The sequence below is a fragment of the Neolamprologus multifasciatus genome, chromosome 14, assembly GCF_963576455.1.
Source record: "Neolamprologus multifasciatus chromosome 14, fNeoMul1.2, whole genome shotgun sequence".
NCBI lineage: Eukaryota > Metazoa > Chordata > Actinopteri > Cichliformes > Cichlidae > Neolamprologus > Neolamprologus multifasciatus.
Window position 1 is genome coordinate 4,742,571 of NC_140452.1, and position 20,254 is coordinate 4,762,824.

Consider the following 20,254-nt stretch of genomic DNA (forward strand, 5'->3'; position numbering starts at 1 on the left):
GGGAAGTACCGCCGTGTAATCCATTTATTTCAACAAAGTAACTGTATTCTAAATACCACCTTTTTAAACGGTAACTGTAACGGAATACAGTTACTCATATTTTGTATTTTAAATACGTAACGGCGGTACATGTATTCCGTTACTCCCCAACACTGGTCATAATAGTACTCCATCTAAATTTTGATACTTCTGTAAAGCTGTATCTGGATATTCGACGACTCTATTTTTCATCTCATTCAACATTTTTAACTTAAATTTAGCAATGATTTCATTTCAGCTCAAAACATTCAGTTATCAGCATTCACACATTTTCTAGTTTACATTTGTGCTTCACCTACAGAAAGTATCTGGATCTGAATTTGTTAAGTCCTCTTGGATGTCACTTCCACCACTGTGTAAGAAAGCAGTCTTGTAAATTTCTACAGTACATTATGTGCGCTCCAATGAACACCGTGTCCTTGGAAAAGAGTTATTGTGCAGAGTCGCAGTGGAGCAAGTGTGTGTAAACATTTCCTGAGGGAAGGTGGGGTCTGAGGGTAGAGAGGGTCTCATGCTTACTACATAGTATTTTCACACATTCATTAGAGACAGAGAAGGGATGAGAGAGATTGAGATATTTTAGCACTAGTGTACAAAATAAAAAAGAAAGTTGTGCAAGGAGATTTACAAGCAAACAGACAAGAAAAGTACACAAAAACTTAAAAGGAAATACATAAGCAATAACACAAAGAGACAAATGCAGAAGAGACATCAGGAGCTACAGCTGTTGCCTGTGTTTCTGCATGCCTTGGTCTTTATTTTATAGCACTCCCTCCAGTGCTGCTGGTACACGCATGGAGGGAGTGGTGATGAGGAGGTGCACAGGAATAAGAAGTAGGGAGGGGAAAGGACTGCTCCAAACAACATCGTCAGAAACCAAATTAAAAGTTACTGGTATGCAGAAGTTAATGGTGGGCAAAGAACAAAACACACACACGAGAGGAAAAGCACACAAACAATAAGAGAAATGCTCTCCGTGCCTAGAAACACAGCAAAAACAAAAATGCATACAAATAAGGAAAAACATTTGAAAACAAGTGCTCCCAGATACTGTGTGGGAGCAATGGACTTCATTAGATAAGCAAGAACATTACAGATAGACAAGCACAAACTTGTTTTGACCCTTAAAAAACACATTTTGTTAAATGTGAATACTGTATCAAGTATGCACAGTTGTGTGTTGATTTCCCAGTTCAACGCCCGACTGGCTGGACCTGCTGCATGTCATTGCTCTGTTTCCTAATATTTCCAATCCATTTCCACCTTGAATACAAATTAAAAAAAAATACTATGCAGCATTTATCTAGATCCTGGGAATTCTAATATTCTGTTTGAACTCCTGCTGAAATGGTGGTTATCTCAGCAGCTAACAGCTCCAAAGATGATAGATGAGGGGCAAAGGCATTTAGCTACCTTGATATTTCAGGTTTCAAGACAAGATAGAGAAATGATCTCTGCTCTGACTTAGCAAATATGCTCAACCAAGCAATCAAGCAGCACGTCCCTCACATTTAATCACTGACTGCTGCCATAGATAAGGTTGTGAGCAAAATCAAAGGGGAAAAAAGCACCCAGGTTACTAACTAATATCAACAGAGGTGAATTAAAAGCTGCAGGATTTATGATTAAAAAGATGTCGTGCTATAAAAGACAAGGCTGCGGGTAGAGATTTACTCGTGAACACGTGATGAACACCATCATCAACATCAAGTAAAGAAAAGCCAAATATATCCTCTACAGAATTTGGTCACTGATGTGTACAAGATGACATGTAAGCCATCACTCTCAAATTATTTTCTTTATTTCTAATCGTCACACAGATGCTTATCCCAAGACATCATTTAAACTGAACCAGATGTAGTCAACAGGAAATGAATCCAAACCAGTTGACCTCTTTTGTTAAATAAGTTCATGATAATGTGGCTCCTTAGGGCATACCACTGTTAAAGCCAAGTGCAACACCAGTATGCCAAAAATATACAGGGAATTCAGCTTTATCTTTACCAAGTTCTTCAATAAACTGTCTGTTTTGACAAAGCAATACAGCTGAATGCTTAAGCTAGTGTGGAAGAGCAGAGTACAACACCCCGATCCCCCCACTCCCCTAATCAATAAGTCATTATAGTCTCAATCACTAAATTCATGCCCTCTGTTAAGTGTCATGGTTGGCATTTTGGAGATTAGGACACTGTCAACAAGACCTGAAGGCTTAAAAAAAGCTTTTTGCTGCTGATTGACAGCTGAGGTTGACAGTTTAGTCTGCTGCTGCTTTCTCCTGGTGCGTTGCCCTGCTTCAGGCTTTCAACACATTTGTTTGAGTAAACAGTGATTTCTGTGATCCAGACAAGCCGTTCTACTGTGCTTGTCAGTAATTAAAAAAAAAAAAACTGACAGGAAAATATCACAGTATTTAGGTACGGTTAAGGTTTGCATTTGATTACAACAACTGCCTTTTTTAGTACAAAGTAACCAGAATAAGTTCTGCTGTGTTACTTCTGTTCTACAGTGCACAGCCAGCAGGATATCTTGGAACAAGAAAAACTGCAGGAAATTATAAATCAATTGCTTAACCTGAACAACTGGAAGAATTGCAACAGGTACGGGCACAGAACTCTTTAGAGGGAGAGTTCACCACTTAGATGAATTCAAAGCCTTCTTCACTCAGGCACTGAATGTGAGGACTATTCAATAACAAAAACCTGCTACTTCACTTCCACACCTCAACTGTCTTGGAGCTACAAAGAACAAAGGAAGAGCAGACGATTTTCAGAGCCGGCACTTCAAATAACATACTTGAGGCACAAGGAATTATTTTGCCCTCAGAATACTGCAATTTAATGCAACTACAAAAACATCCATTACTTTTAAACTCAGTTAAAACAAATCTAGCAACTTTCAATTCAAGCTTCAAGCAACTCACAAGCCCTTTTCACAAGTCTTGGCAATATCTTTTTTCTATTTTTTTTAAACTACATGTGCAACACCATGAAAGTCTCCCAGAAATAAAGAGAATTTTATCGATACTCCTTCTAGTACTCTTTTTGTGATTGCTTATAAAGGTTTTTAGCATGAAGTCAAACATTTTCCTAATTTCTAAGTCTGAAAACATTTCTTTACAATCTAGACTTGCACAACTCCAAAACTTGCGAAACTTATTAATTACTGATTAACTGGATTAACTGATTTCCATGAGAGTTAGGAAGTGGAAAAATATGAGTGTCTCGACAAAATGTTTACATAATCTGCCTTTTTCTCTGCTGGCTTCAATCTAAACTATAAATTATTCTTTTGTATATTTACCCAAGGTTCAAAGTAGCAAAGCATTAAACTACTTTGATATTGTCTGGTAGGTATTCAGCTTTTAATTTGAGCTTTTCTGATATGTCTGCTTTTCTTCTTTATTTTTAATGTGAAAATGTGTAGTAACTGTTAATGTCACTCACTATACTAATCGTCTCATTTCAGCTCATGTTATTGTTGCTAACTTTGTGTATTTTTGTGGCCCTTAAGCAACTTTTTTTCTGAAAACAATGAACCTACTGGCTAGTGTTTTTGAGACATGTGTGTACAAGATGGCCTTCGGTGTCTGAAAAGTTAAGCCAAGGCAAAAGTGCCTTAAGCTTGAATTTTTGTCTAATGGCCAGCAACGCATGACTGAACTGGTTGCAAAAGGAAGTCCAGTTGTATGTAGGAAAATGGAAAATGACCTCCCTTCTTCTGGAAACTTAAAACTCAGGAATCAAGGACAACCCAGGTTAATCTTTAAGGCAGGCCTACATATGAATGGTTTTACTATATTTAAACTCAAATGAGGGCCTGAAGAACAGTTACACATAACAGACCCTGTATAAAAGAGCACGACAAAAAAAAGAGCTGTTTGCACAAGCGCAGTTTGGTGGTTTGTTACCGACCACACTGTGCAACATGTGAAACGAAAAATAAAGGCATCCTGCTGCTTCTGTTTTCTGCCAGTCTCCTTAACTTGTACAACTCAAACCAGACACATTTTTCTTCACCAAGTCACATCTAGTGCACATCCAATTTCTGTTACTTGTCAGCCTTCTGCAACTTAAGTATGAAAACTTAGCCGAAATTACATCATTATTAATAAATGCAGCATCTAAAAGTACAGGAGATCTACTCTCATTTGTAGCTGCACAACATAACATTGCTGCAGTCAAAGCCTCTACCACCACCCACAAAAGGTCAGAACGGATCGACCCACAGAGATCCCACAATATGAGCGTAGGCTTTAGTACCAGACTTAGTTTGAGCTACTCTTACTGGGACAAATGAACAACCTGAATAACTATCATGAACATGGCATGCTATTATATAAGACGTAAAGCAAGAATTTTTAATTTCTTTCCACGCAAAGCAGCTGTGTTTCTAAGGCAAGGTGAGAAGCCATTTGTTACACCAGATAAAGGAATAGTTTATATAAGGAACATCCAATACAATAACTGATGTTATCAATTACAGCTACGTCTGGTCGAGAGAGAAATCAGCCGGATTTAAGAGCTCTCATTTTTTTGCAGTTTATTTTCTCTCTGATCAACAAATCTCTGATAAATTGTTCATGTTTCTTACTGGCCATCTCGCAATTACAAGAAGAGTCTATTTCACTCTTACAGCTGTATGCATCTCGTCTGCTGCATAGGACTGTGATGAGTGTGAGACTTAGAGCTCTGATCATTTCTTTCCCACGTATTCACACCTGGACAGCCACTGTACGAGCCCTACAGACATTTGGTGTTGTAAAATGAGCTGGGTAATTAATGGCCACCCCATTCTTCAAGCTTTTGGACAGACCTTACTAATTTCATGCGAAGCTGTGTAAAATCACTTGATGTTGAAGCCAAGCCTCGAGTGCCTGCACACACGTGTAATTATCATCTTTTAATACGATTAAAAGGCTTTCTCACCTACTTAGAAGCAGCTGTCGTATGAAAGTCCTGACTAACATAAAGCAACAATCATACAAAGTAATCCAATTATTGACTTTCCTGCACATTCTTTAACAAAATGTTGGTTCAGAGCCAATGCAACCTGCACATAATCTGTAACTTTTGAGTAGGCCTGCAAATTTTTTAGAAGATACTCAAGTCCAGCCCAATATCATACACATCAAAATCCATCAATTCTCAGCCTTCCCAACAATCTGACGTAAAACAAATTGGCTACAGACACTGTGCTCTCTCGCCTAACTCCAGCAGCAAAGAGGAAACAGGAAAAGACAATTGTTTGCGTGTGTGCAGAAGAAGAAACGACACTGTTTGCAGAGACACAGCAGATTTGGCACACAGAGAGGATTCCACTGAAACTCCTTTGACCCACATAGTGTGTTGAATTTCACCTGTCGAACTTGTTTACACATACTAGCTTTGCTTGCAAAGACTGACACAGCAACTTCAGCACAACAGCAGCATAAAGAAATGCTTCAGATTTGATATGGAAAACGGCAAAAACTGTATAAGACGAGCAACTCAAGATAAACCTACCACCTATATGCATATCTGGTTTCTGCAGAGAAAGTTTGTAACAAAGAAAAGAAGACAAGACCAATCAAAAAACAAAGGTTATTCTGCCTTTTAGCTGACTCGTTGTTATATTGTGGACATTGCTACCCTACAACAATCTAGAACTACCTCTCTTGGTGGAAGGCTACATAAAAAAATCTTTGGAAAAGATCTAGAGTTGATTACTTAGCCAGCATTTATTAAGCTAAACGCAAAAGGTAAAAACCGGGAAACCAGTGTTGACAGGTTACATGCTTTAGAGGAAATTATTCCCAGCTAGCAGCTAAAAATAAAGCTGTGCCAGTAAAGAAGATTGGACAGAGAGTGGAACACATGGAAGCCAGATGTCCAACAGGCGGTGCAGAGAATTAAATCCATATTATTTCAGGTGTAAGCCCAACACCTTAACTAGTCTTTGGATGATTTATTTTCTGATTGGCCAAATCAATTCAAGCCTGAGAGTTCTTCATAGTTAGTCAGTTATGTTGCTGTTTGCATATTTCTGCACCACATAAAAATGGATCGGTGCAAATGTTAAGGAACACAGACATACTGCCAGTTCCTACTTAACATCCAAGTGCCAATGTTCAAAATAGCACCCCCACCCCCCACCCCAATTCTCCAGGTCCATTGGTTGCAATTTCACAGTGCTGTGTTGTAGACAGTGGTAGTAGCGTCATTCACACGTGACAACTGGCTGCCCTGTACGTCAGAGGTGCGGCAAAAAGGCACAGCCTGAGGCACTCCTCCAGTTTGCTTGCACAAGTCTGCATGACGAGACGGTGATCGTGCATGCACAAAAGAGATACAAGTCTGACACTCACACCTGAGCCTGCGTCTTAAATTTAAAAAAAAAACAAAAACAGACAAGCCCAAAGGTTTAAAATTCCACCCAAACCCTTTTTAGGCAAACTAAAGGTCCAGTACAAGATCAGATAGAAAACGTGAGTGAGTTATAATCTGTGTAGTCACTTTGGAATTGAGATAAGTATGCAATACAAGCATACCTGGTCTTAGCCCACAACTCATGTGCCATCATATACATACGGTGCAATGAAAGTGGACATACTTGAAAGTGGCCACTGCAACAAGGCCTGAGCGAGTAATCTAAGATAACCAAAACCAATCAGGACCTATAATCTGTCAGTGTCAATTATTCTTTTTTTGTTGTTGTTGGTTTGCTTTTTCTGTTAATTGACTATGTGCACGTTAGCATATGCTACTTCCGGTGCGGAAACTCCTGTGGGGAGCTTTGTTTCCGGTGTCCTATTCACACCCTGTTTACAGTCCAAAACAAGTTAAGCAAATGAATGAATCAAGTGGCGATTTACATTTCTATAGATGTCTCGGGCATTTACCAAATATATCTGTAAATGATGTTCATCAACTTGTCGATATTTTTCCCCCGCGCCTCAGAGCAAAAGAGAAAATTGATTCAAATGTTATATTTCTCAGCTGTCCCTCGTTTATCGCGGGTGTTATGTTCTAAAAATAACCAGTGATTGGTGAAATCAAGTAGCCAATTTTATTTTTTGACGGTGCAAAACGTTTCGTGGACATCGTGGACATACAGCACTGCACTTCAGAGTCACACTGCTAGCGATCGATGCAGCGATTCTGTGCTGTACAGGAGAGACGTCGCGGAGGAGATCGTCTGCAGCGATCAGGATGCAGGACACAATGTGACATAAAAAAAAATAAGCATGCAAACTTGCACTAAAAAAGCTGCGAAACAGCAGGTGAAAGGTGAACCACGTTATAGCGAGGGACCACTGTAATTTTGAAGGTAAGTCACAACTAGGGATGGGTATCGTTTAGGTTTTATCCGATACCGGTGCCAAACCGGTACTTTTGAAACGGTGCCGGTGCTTAAACGGTGCTCAAACCGGTGCTTAAAGAATGGAGAACACAAAATTGGTCCAAAAACCTCTCATGTTCAGCTGTTTTTTTGTAAAAAGATAACAATGTTAGCCTTTTCTGCAGCTATGGGGCATATATGGTATCACTCTTGGCTGGAAGCAGCTTAAACAATGTAAAAAACAAACTTTGTCCAAAAACCTCTCATGTTTAACTGTTTTCCACTTTTTCTTTGGTCATTTTAGCCTTTTTGGCCAGGGTGAAGGGAGTATCTGCCATCAAACAAGAAGACAGCCGCATGTAACTATGATGATGTTTGCTAGTTCACCTTACATGCATTAATGTAATAACGTGGTTAGCCTACTCAACGTAAATTACACACGAACAACATGAAGCTACTCACGCAGAGAAGAACGGCTGCTGCTGCTGCATCATCATCATTTCTGCTACACTGGCAGGGCTAGGGGCCAGGACTCTCCTCTTCGGGTTTTTGGGGGATGTTGCTAATTCCGGGTCCGATAACAGGCAACCCACCCGCAGTAGATGTGCTCGATGTGAGGTCTCGCAGCAAGCTATCAAATACGGCGCATTTCTCGGCTTTAAAAAAAAAACACTATGCGTCGCCAGGTGTTTCATCAGATTTGAGGTGTTACCTCCTTTGACAATATCACAGTATCAGCTTAAAGCACTTGTTGCAGCTGCTGAGTTTGCATCTTTTGCTGTGAAGTACAGCCAGACTTTTGACCGCTTCGCCTTGGGCATTTTTAATCTGTAGCTCTGCTCTAAAAGAACGTACGTACCTGGACCCGCCTACTATTCTCGGAAACTTAAAATGATTGGCTAGAATCTAAAGTGTATCATTCCATACCAGTTGGTGGCGGTAATGCACCTTTCAGTTGTTTGCCAACCGCCAATACAAATGTAAGGAAGAAGAAAGTGTATCACAGCTCAGGAAAAAAGCACCGAAATAATGCACCGAAATGTGCGCTGCTTTTCGGTCTGGTTACTACCGTTTATGTCAGAACCGGTGCCATCATGGCACCGGATACCGGTACCCATCCCTAGTCACAACATACCCTTGTAAATACTAATGTATAGAAACCGTTACCAGCAATCATTCATTTTTTGTGTGGCTTTTTTCACGGTTTGTTAACATGCTGTGTAGGTGTGTACTTTGACTAGCTGATATCAACATAATGGAAACATCTGGTTTGACTATTGTTCACCTGTAGTTTGAATGCTGAACATTTACCTGTTTAAATCATAAGACCAGTCACTATACAGAGATGTGCTTCTGAATGTGGACGATGTGTCTTCTGCTGCAGTGCTGCAGTTCTGCTTGTGTTGAGTGATGTAAACAACTGATCGATCTAAACTCTTTAAACGTCAAAATTGATCATTAGATTTTTTATGACACAACAGTGGTGAGTGTTCCCACCTTCTGCTCTTTGTAACTTAATGCCATCTTTCCGTTTTCGAGTTTTGGACATGATTTTGGAGTATATCTTCGCAGTAGCGATTGACCGCAAAGTAAAGCTACCGGAAATGTACAACCCCACATCCGGTCTCAAACCAGGAAGTTAGCATTTTCTCGTGCACAGGGTCAATACTTCCTTTAGTCTGTGTTCATGTACTATCCCCATTAAAAAAAAAAAAAAAAAAAAAAAACATAGTAAGTGTGTAATGTGACTGCCCTGTCCAGCCTGCAACATAGAAGCATTACAGAAGACACCCAGACACCAAGAAGACTGCACAAATGCTGTACCAAAGAAAAATACTGTGCTGTTTGTCACAATCATCACAATCTGATACCCTACAACTTCTTCTTCTTGCCCAAATAAATGTTTATTTCATAGGCTGCTGTTTTGACATAGTCAAGGAGACTCACCATGCATTGCAAATGTGCATCAGCAGGAGTGGTCAGAACAGCCCTTTAGGGAGTGACCTAAAAACTGCAGGAGTGTTGTGCACCGTTTGTTTTTTAAGTAAGTATGTGTTCTTACTTTTTGACTGTGCCACATACTTGAATCTCTAGAGGCCTGATATACATGTTCACCTATTCTGGAAATTATCACATTATATAACCGTTTGTTTACCAGCTCTCTCTGTGAACTTGTCGTTTGGAGTTCTGCTCTGTCCCAGGTTCTAACTTCACCTGGCCAAAGACCTTTCTGTGGAAAACCTGCAATGGATTCCTAAAGAGAAAAACACAAATAACCCACACAATACCTGAGCTCACATTTCACATCACTGCAGTACAAAGACCTTGAGTGTGTTAGGATTTCTTGAACATTACTACAGACTATGCAACTCTTTAACTGCTGCTAGAAAACAGCAGAATATAAAAGAAATCTTATAGAATTATATTGTTCAACACTGAGATCCAAATGGAAAAATTAAAAAATGTAAATTAAACTAAATCTGCCAGACTTTTTTGGAGAGAGCAGCATGTGCTGAAAGGCAAAACAAAGGGATTAGAATGAAACAATGATCATTTTATGTTTGTTGTGCTCTTTTAATTCTAGACAACAAATTTGGAATTCATTTTTGACCTTTCACTACATGCAGACTCCATGCCTTTAGCGATACATGCCCATCAACAGCAGCCCTTCTCTTAATCTTTTTGGTACCAGAAAAACAAAACAACAACAAAACAGTGAAGCCATTCTAAACTCACACCCAGATGACAAAGGATTGAGCCTGCCAGAGAGAAAGCTGCTGAACCAGATGGACAGTTATGAGGGAATGACAGTTGTATGATCCAGTTTTCTATGAGGCAGCATTTTGTGCATTTGTGTACAGACAGAGAAAGCAATACTTCAATTCCAGCCTCCTCGTGTGTTAAGAGAAACGACATTAGGGAGGGAAGGGCAAGGAATTCCTGTTTGATGAGGACGGAAAGTCTTACGTAGACGATTGTTGAGGATCAGAAAACAACACCATTCGAACCAGTATGCCATTTCTGCCATTTATAAGCAATCATCTGTTGTTTTTTTCTTTAAGACACAGTGCAGATTGGCAGAGTGTCAAAGGCCAGGATTCAGCACAAAACAAACACAGACAAGCACACTTACACAGCATAGACAGAGTAAATGCATAATAGATGAATGTGCAAACTAAAGACAGCCTAAAGGGCTGACTTTATCAGGCGTTGTCTTATCACACATCACACATAAAGATCTGTGTAATGGGAGCTGGAAAAAAAAAACACTGCAGAAAAAAAGCATTAATTTTGAACCAATGTGATTGTTACATAGATTTATTAAGGTGTCCGTTCTGCTGATATGTAAACGTACCAAATTCTTCTGTAAATAGCAAATTCTGCATCTATGTTGTCATTCTAACATCGCAAATGTCCAAGATGTGCATTCACATGCACAAGCTTCAAGGATATTAGAATTTAAATGGTTTCAAACTATTTATGCAATGATGCAGTTCATTTTTCATTTAGTGAATTTGCATCTTAAAATAACTGCAATGACTTTTCATGCATGCTGAAAAGCTAAATCAGTATTTTCAGCTTTAATTCTGTTCCTTGTTGTTTTTGTTTTTTTTAATTAATATTTATTCTTTCTCCAAATAGTCCTGAATTCACTATGTATCTTATGATTTTATGAGAAACTGGATGTTAAATACACCTACTAAACCAGATTTAATGATGTCAACACCTAAATTTTCACAGCTATTTGCTTCCAACAGAATGAAAAAGTACATCTGCACACCTAACTAAACAAATTTGGCACATCACAACATATAAAAACACTGTTATCACACAGTCCAATTATTACAAAGTGTTACGTTTGGATCGGAAAAAGAATTCAGTGGTTAAAACTTCAGCTCTGCTGCTCTTGTAAACTGAACTAACTTGCAGGTTTCCAGAGCCTTTGTTCATGCTCTACACTGAAAGCTCTGCTTATCAGTTTGTAACTTGGTCTAGAGCCACAACAAATAACATTTCATAGGTCACAGAGCCTCTAATAATATGGTGCCAAGTGGGCCTTGGGTCTGACACCGAACAACACGTAGGCTAAAGAGTTTCATTGCTTCCAGGATAATCAATTGTACATTACCTGCATTGTTTATTGACTGTATTGCAATTAGCAAGCTTTAACTTATTTTCACAGCTGAATTATAATAAGGCTGTTACAAATTTCCTTTGTGGTAGCCAGTCTAGAACTGTACCTCTACAGTTGTGCTGTAATAGTAAGAGTTAAAATTTAGAACTTGTTTAGTAATATCGCAAGTCACAGCGACTGAACCATCTTAGACCATATGCTTCATATGCTTCCAATGTGACCTAGTACTTTGTAGAGGTGGGAATCACCATACATCCCACAATACGATATTATCACAATACTTAACACACGATACGATATTATTGCAATTTTTTAAAATATTTTGCGATATTCAGACTCTGTACATAAAGGTAAACTTTATCAATATTCATTTTCTCTAATATCAAAGTCTCACACTCAGTCTTTCTCTCATTTCAGTTTTATTGTTGACAAACTGAACGGTTTGTATTACAGTCTAGTCCAACTTAACTGAATCAACCATCTGGTACAATTATAGCTATTCTGAACTATGCAGTTTATGAAAACTATGCAGCCCCTTCAGCAACTGAAGAATTTGAAAGTAAATTAAAACAAAATATAATTTTACATTAAATAAAAAGTTTTAAACTTAATTAAAATAAAACATGTCTTAAATTAAAATAAGTAAATTGTCACATTTGGACAGTGAAGGAATGTCAGGATTCTTGCTCAGAAAAAGGATCAACATGCTCTGAAGTCAGAGCACAAAAACCTTTTTTGTAACAAAATATCGATTTCTGCTGTCCCTGTATCGATACATTATTAGCAAACAAAATATCACAATACTACACAGTATCGATCTTTTCCCCCCACCCCTAGTACTTTGTGTTCACAATGCATTGCTGAAAAGGCCGCCTGCACTTAAGCTAATCTAGCTAGTCAAAAAAGAGAATAAATAGACAGGCAGAAACGGAGGAAGGTGGGGAAGCTATGCATCATGCTGGGAAGTTCAGAAATCTCAAGATATGATGTAGTATTTGCTCAGGCCTTAATGGAGAGTACAAACATCCCTCGGGTCTTAACTGAGCAAGACAAAAAGGGGGAAAAAAAACAGTTCTAGGAATATTACTCAACTCAGAACAAAATGATAATTATATATTTTACAACTTCCTTTATTTTGTTTCAGACACTGTCAACAAAATGAAGTTTCTGAGTAGACATGTTTACAGTAAAACTCATGACTATATTTTACTTTTAAAACATCACAGCTTTGTTGTCCCTCAGCAAACTCCTTGAAATCAAAGTGTTTCCAAGAAGCTCATTTAGTTTTATTCTCCTGTCTTGGCTTGAAATAGACCAGTCACAGCCTGGCGGGAAGTGACTTTGGGCTTTGAGGGAAGGATGGAGGTGTGTCGCCATAATGGAAAGAGGTGGCAAAATAAGAGAATCATCGCACACGAAAAAATAAAATAAATAAAATAAAAGACCGAAGACATGGAAGCCTTCATTGAAAAATATGAGTCACACACAGCCCTATTTTAGCACTACTGTATATCACAGCATTAGCTCTAAATGGTGAATGTCAATACGTTTGGGTTAATTCTTTTTTTTAATTCTAAAAGCTGAAGTGCCACAAGAAAGTGAAATGTGACATCAGCCCCTGAGAACCCCAAGAGCACATTTCACATTGACTGCATGATGTTCACTCCTTTCACAAGTTTACTTTCTGGCAGCAGTAAACCAGATATCAGTTCCTTTTGTAATATTCAACACCAACATCAAATGTCCTTCCCTCTGCTTTTACAGCCGTAACTCTCACTGCTTACAGATGAAGCTCCAGGCTCTGTGAGCTCATTTCACTTTTATCTTTATGACAGATGAAATAAGACAGGAACCCAGTGAACCTGACACTAGATCTGTAGAAGGGTCTGGACGGACAGTGGCTCTATTGTGACACTGTGCACGCTACTAACAGTGCCTGAGGAGCCTTTGTTGACATTCAGATAAGATACCTCAGGAAGATATGAGAAGCAGGACTAACGCTTAAAAAAATATTAATTAAACTGAATACTGGCAGGCTTTTTGGCAATAATGAAGAAAAATAGTGTGAAAATATTTTAAGAGGGTGCCTTTCTGGTAACTTACTTGTATTTGCTCCCAGCTTCAGTTCAATAAGTAAAAGGAGATCCTTTAGTCTGGCTGGGCCACATTTCACTACCTGCCTTTTCTGAAACAATGATACATTTCAAAGTCTATCTTTTCGTTTTTATGTCCTTCATGCACTTTATGTTATTACATTCTGCATTTTTTTTCCTTTAGAATTTGCTTTCCTAACTCTAGTTATTTCCTGCTGTCACACAGTAAGAGCTCCATACGTATACACTGTTGTGTAAATAAAATTAGGGGGGGTTGTCAGGTTACTTGTAGTGTGGGAACACCACAAGTATGTAGACCATTCAGCAGTAAACCCACAAGTCGCTCCTGCTGCTGCCTCTTACACATAATCTCAGCCTTTACATGTGGGGAGTAGCTAGGAGGTTATTACATGGTCAATTTTCATTAGTTTTGGAAGAATGAACAGAAATCTCCTCCATGAAATCAGAGTGTGTTACAGCACCCTCTTCATAACACTAAAATACAGAAGGCCAACGGTTGGCAATAATTTATTGCCAAAAGGCAATAATTTGATGAATATATTTCTGGGGTGCACTAACACCATATGGCAGGTAAATGAAAAAGCACATAAGTGCAACCAATGTAAAAGTTACTCCAGCACCCTTCTGAGTGCTCATCACGGTAAAATCACCAGGTGTTCACTATCACTACCAGCATCAACATTACTATGCAGTAGTGTCTGTCACGTCAACCAAAGAAAATGGGCAGATCTAAAAGCTTGTCATCTTGTGAGTTGACTTACAACCACAATCCTCAAAGTGTGCCCTGTGGGTCTTGAGCAGGATAATGCATCCACAGTTCACATCACACTGGGACAGCAGAACGTGTCTAAGGGAGCATTTTCATAAATTTAAACTGCTCTTTATTTTAACTAAACTACCGCAACATTGACACTTTTATGTGCTGGAATGAAATAATACCCCCTATGGCTAAAACAACAGGACAAAATTAACAAAACAAACCATTTCTGTACAGAAACTTCACAAAAACTTAAAGAACAAAAATGTGGTTTATATCTACGAAAGCCACTGAGAATTGATTCATTTTTAATTATTTTTTTTTGCTGACTGCTTTCTCAGTCCTGCTCAAATGTCCTTCAAATGTCATAAAACGTGACACTAAAATTTAAACTTCCCAAAAGTGCGGGTTGATGCGTGCTGTTGTATATGGCATGTATGAAAAATGAAAATAATAAAATCACATGTGACAGTCTTAAACCATTTATCAGTCCTTTTCGACTGCAATTATATACAAGATAATTATCATTATCACCGCTTATCACATTTTGTTTAAGAGTCCACTGCTCCAACTCTTCAGTCCAATCACTTCCAACAGGACTTCACTAACCTCGAGTGCTTGTCCATGTCTAAATCAAAAGCACAATCAGCTGGACCTTTGGAACCTACCTAAAGTACATGATAACTGTCTTTGATAAAAAGTCAACCCCACACTACAGTGATCTAGATACTTTACTGCGTATCGTATCTTTCATAAAGGTACAAAACACTTGGCTATCTTATGCTATCTTATGCTGGACTCCCTGATGGAGTCCAGCATAAGATATTCATGACCAGTTAACAATCAGCACGATTGCCTGACAAAAAGGAGGAAAAAGAAAGAAATTATCTTTAAAAAAATATATATCAACACATCTAAATTAAACCTGTCATGGAAATGGGTGCAAGAAATCTGCAATTTGTTTTAAACTGATCAAATCAATGGTAACACTGGGACATGAATGTTGTGATAGAAAACTGACTTTCTGGGTGGCTTCCTGATAAATTGCAACCGGGGTGTTAATAAAACAATTAAAATACAGCTGAATACGAGACAGTAATGTTTGTGCTCGGTAAGCTTCCTGTTTTTGTGCTTTTGTTACCCCCCTCCTCCCCCTCCTCCCTTCTCGGATCACCAACCATTGCTTGGTCTGGCCTACATTTTTGCAGGGAAAAATAAATAGGATAGTCACCAGCTTAGCCTTTAAGTATATGTGAATATGGCACAAACAAACTGAGATCGTAAGGCTAGTAGTAAGCTTAACACAATTTGTCATCTTCTCAGGAGGCAGTCACCTGTGTAACTATGCCAAATGCCGTCACAGTGCTGGGAGCAAACACCAGCCTGTAGGTCTGTTTGTTAACCCTTTAAGACCTACCATAGAACCAAGTCCGCCAGAGCTTATATTATATTTTTACATGCTGTGGAGCCATTTTTGGGAGCATTTCAAGTTGCTATACATCAATACAACCATTACAGCCTAGATTTTAATAATATGTATGAATTAAGTGCATAGTGGTTACATAAATTGCAAAAAAGTGCAATAAACTACAAAAAAATTGAAAATCGTTTTTGTTTTTTTAACATATATTTCTAGTTAGAGAAATTTAAGAGGCTTATCCCTCAAAACTGTAAATACAAAAAAGTTGCACAAAATAGTTTCCCACCACAGGAAATTTATTTTGAGTGCCTTCATAGTTTTATTTTTGAAATACACCAATTTTTATACACTGCAGGAAAAACGAAAATAAATATTATAGTGCAAATTTGCAAAAAAAACAGCATATGCATCAAAATAAACTATTTCCAGCAGTGCAATATGAGTCCTAAGCATCCCAGAAACCACACAGAAAGTCAGAAAGTCAAAGATAACTTTTAAAAACACCAGTATAGGCTCATTGAGGCCCGGGCGGAAAAAAACTACATTTCCGCGAAAATGACGTCACTTCCGGTTTCGGGCAGGTAATGGTGGACATGCGATAGTTCACGCTGATGGACGTAGGAAGTGTTATGAACAGCTGATCGGATCGGCAAAGCGTGTTTCTGGAATATTATGTTTTTGTTGCTGCAAGCGCTTTTTATGCAGTTTTTGAAAAGCTATATGTGGAAGGAAACTGTGACCGAGGACAAGCTGATGGCATAAGATGTAAGTACAACTCCTCCGGTTTCATATGCAAAAAAAAAATATTGCGCTAGCTCACGTGGTTGCAGAGCTACTGGGATTTAAAAATAGTTACACAAAACAGAGCGTGCCTGCTCCGACCGGTTTTAAAGGGTTAAACGGCATCCTTTGTCCACAGCAGATGAAAAAGTGTGTGAGTCATGGTTAGTTCATGATAGATTTTTTTTTTCTTTAAATGAAAAGAGGGAAAAAACTGCACTATAAAAAGAACTAGACTGCAAATTAGACCTGGTAATACTGGAACAGTTAACAGCAATAAATTGAAACGAGTACTTCAGTTAAAATAAATTAGCATAACATTACATTTATTGTATATTACATTGTATATCCATATCACATATGGACAATAAAAAGTGAAAACATATTTCCTTGTAACTTTCAACACTAAAATACTTAAAGGTGATGTAATAGGTGGCGTCGTGTCCTTCATTAGCTTCCCTAAACATGTTTTCACTGGGTAAACAGGAACCTGCTGTGGTAAAAATGGCACACCTCAAGGTGTGGTGGGACTCCGTCACAATAGTGAATACAGTACATATCCTGGTCTATACTGTATATGGTACGCCTCTGTGGGGGTAAAGCCAGATAAAGCTATTTAGTTATACAAGTAATCAAAGTACTGATCTTCTAGTTTGAAAATGGGGCGGGAGTGCAGGTGTTGCCTAAGCACTAAACAGACAGCAGTGTGAACCTGCAAGAGTTGTCAGGCTTTGAAGAAAGGAACAAAAGAACATTCCTCTCTAAGACCAGTGCTCTGGCACGCCTTACATACATCAGTGTCAACATCTACTCGATAATGTTGAAGAATATGTGGGAAATTTAGCAGCATGACAGGACATGTGGACATAGTCAACTGCTCCATATGGAGCTGAGGGACAAATTCTGTTAAAAAGCCTTCTAAGAATAAATTCCAGCAAACCACAGTATGCTGACATGTTCATGCAGGCGAAACAGACACGCAGAACTCAATCACACATTCAAACATGTAGAAAAAAAAATAAACAAGAATTACCGTGTCTCCAGGGGTCCTTTGGCTCCACTGCTCCAGAGATGATATCCTCATCAGAGGGAAATGTCACCCTTTTGCCACTTTTGTGTTTAGTGTCCCCCTCTTGCACTGAGGGATACAATCCAGCTGGATCTGTGGCAGAAGCTTCTATGCTGCATGTCTGGCTTGCATCAGCCTGGCTTTCTGTCGTGCTGCCAGCTGGGACATCCTGAGGAGTGGACACTGAGTCTAAATTACTGTCTGACTGTGATCTAACATTTACAGATTCAGCCTCCAGCACCCCACTCTCATCGAGACTCAGATCCACACCTATGTCCATGTCCCCACCATCATCCCCTTCTTCAAGAACAAGCTTTGCAGGATTATTGTCCTTATCTTCCTTCATTTTCTCCTCGTGCTGCTCACTATTAGAAAAGATAAAATCAGTCGGGTTCACGACCGCTAGTGGGTCCTGGGCACTATTCTTTCCATTTCCATTGACCTCATCAATTTCCACTGTGTTTTGTGCCTGCTGGTTGTTCTCCTCTGCTGCCTGAAGGTTGTCAGTGAGCTGAGGCATCAGGTAAGTTTCAGAGGCCTCCGTAGGAACAATGCTTTGTTTTTCTGTGTTGCTGTCAGTCATCAATTCGGAGATCCGAGGGATAACCCCTTCTGTATTGTTAGTAGTGTTGTGATCATCGTCCACATTGTTTTTCATCTTGACATTGCACAAATCTAGACACTGCTCTTCGATATTCATGCTTTCATTTCCAGTAAAACTCAGTCTTTAACTGTGCCGAACAGCTGGGATCTCGGGTTAAACAGTAACTAGGAACCAAATGACATGGATAAGGCTGTCTTTGCCCTGGCTCATAACAATACACGCAGATAAATACCTATCTTGACGTTTTATTTACCAACTTCTATACAAGTGCTGATTTTTTACATCAGGGGGTGATTGAATTATAGATGTCGATAAACCCCAATTCAAAGGTGGCTGCAGTGCATACTTAAAAATCGGCCAAATAAAGTGCAATTTCACACAACTATCAATAATAGAAATATGCTATACCTGCGTGAAATAGATACTGTTACAGTAATAATTCATAATCGTAGAGAACTTCGCTCAACTATGACTCGGGCAGGTATTCACCATTCAATAATTCTTACCAACCGTGTCCTATTATTCGACGAAAGGCTCCCCGGTCTTCAACACATTGCCAGTAGTATTTAAGAAGAGCAGGACAATCAATTGAAACAAACAAGTCACTCAGGGTGCCTCCATTACGCTAGCAAAGTGAGATTACTGCCCGACAACAAACCCAATTCATCTGCATGAATTAAAGCAAGCTAACGTTCGCTAGCGGGCTAAAGTTGTTGACCAACAATGACATCCAGGCCCGTGTGCGGTCGCATGCCCGCTTTTTTGCGTGACCCCGTCTGTTTCTCCCCGAGAAAGTCCATTTTCCGTGTCAAGACGAATATAATCCGACTGTAGCTCCGTCTCACCCTCTGCCGTGCAGCAACTCTGCTCGCATCACAGCCCTCGACCAGCGGCAGCCAGGAAAAAAACAGGCGTCACACTCCGAGCAGCAATGAGTATGTTTGTGTTGCTAACATTAGCACGAGGGAACTGTGCCGGGTTACACGTGCCGGTACCAACGCTGTTAGCTATTAGGAGTTAATGTATAAAATATTCCGACCGCCCGGATTTCGTAGGCGTCTCTCTCTCCGTGAAAAGGCAGGCTCAACCTGTTCTCCTCTAGCGTTATCCTTCGCTAGCTTGTTGAAGTCCAACAACTGTTTGTTGTTCACACGTCTTACGTCAGCACGTCGTTAGGGTACGTCCAACAGACGCAACGTTACAAGAGCAGACATACACGTGTATAACGTCTGTGTCTATAGAGGGCTGCAAAACGACAATATTTTAAAGTTTGAGTGGAAAATCCTCACGTCTTGTTAACGAGTGTTTTGCTTAAAAATTCCCATCCAAATAGAATGTTTGATTTTTTATAGTGCATATATTTTTTTGCCCTTCCATATGACACTATACAAATGCAAGGATTCCTTGAAGTTAGTAGACAGGAAAAACTCAAGGAAACTGAGAATCTTGATTCAAGGAAACGTGGGAGTACTTTGTTTTATGTCAGCCAGCCCAGACAGGCTGACATACTATCTGCAATCAACAAAGATGTGGACAGGCAGTCAGTTTTTTGTATTTTTTAAGGTGAGTTTAGTTTCTGGGGCAAGAATTTAGCCCACAACATGTACAGCACAAACACACCAAACTGCATCAGGAAACAGAGTCATTTAGGAATACCATCGTCCAGCAGATGCACCAATGACTTAGTCTAACCACCATTCTGGTTATTTCTAGTTTAACTATAACGAACTGGAGTGAGGCCTGAACCCCAGTTCTTAGCAGGAAGCAATTATGAATTATAATAAGTCATCAAGGCTAATTTTACACACCAGGTTTCTAATTTGGATGATTTATTCCAACCTTCAACTGGACTTGTAAACTAGGTAGGTGTCCCTTTTGACATACCCCACCCCACCATGAAAAGATGCTGGGTAAAACTGTCACGGTTGTCTGAATATTTCACAAAACCTGAGTAGTGTTAAGCTAAAAGACATCCAAGAATGTGTTGAAACTTATTTTGCAAGACTTCCAGAGGGCCTG

The 20,254-nt window shown here is 39.2% G+C and overlaps 1 protein-coding gene and 1 long non-coding RNA gene across 2 annotated transcripts in view; both read right to left on the reverse strand.

Annotated features, from left to right (window-relative positions):
• The window catches only part of ppp1r37 (protein phosphatase 1, regulatory subunit 37), a 60,016-nt gene extending 40,604 nt beyond the window's left edge, over nt 1-19,412 (reverse strand). The window contains exon 1 of the mRNA XM_085131689.1: nt 17,596-19,412. Within this exon, the coding sequence (XP_084987815.1) occupies nt 17,596-18,331 (736 nt within the window). The 5' untranslated portion in view covers nt 18,332-19,412. The remainder of the gene's footprint in view (nt 1-17,595) is intronic.
• On the reverse strand, nt 6,753-17,589 carry LOC146503284 (uncharacterized). Its single transcript, XR_014868864.1, has 2 exons — nt 16,684-17,589; nt 6,753-15,766 (listed from the first exon to the last, which is right to left on the reverse strand). It is a non-coding gene; the product is annotated as an uncharacterized LOC146503284 (long non-coding RNA).
• Nucleotides 19,413-20,254: the final 842 nt, after the last annotated feature.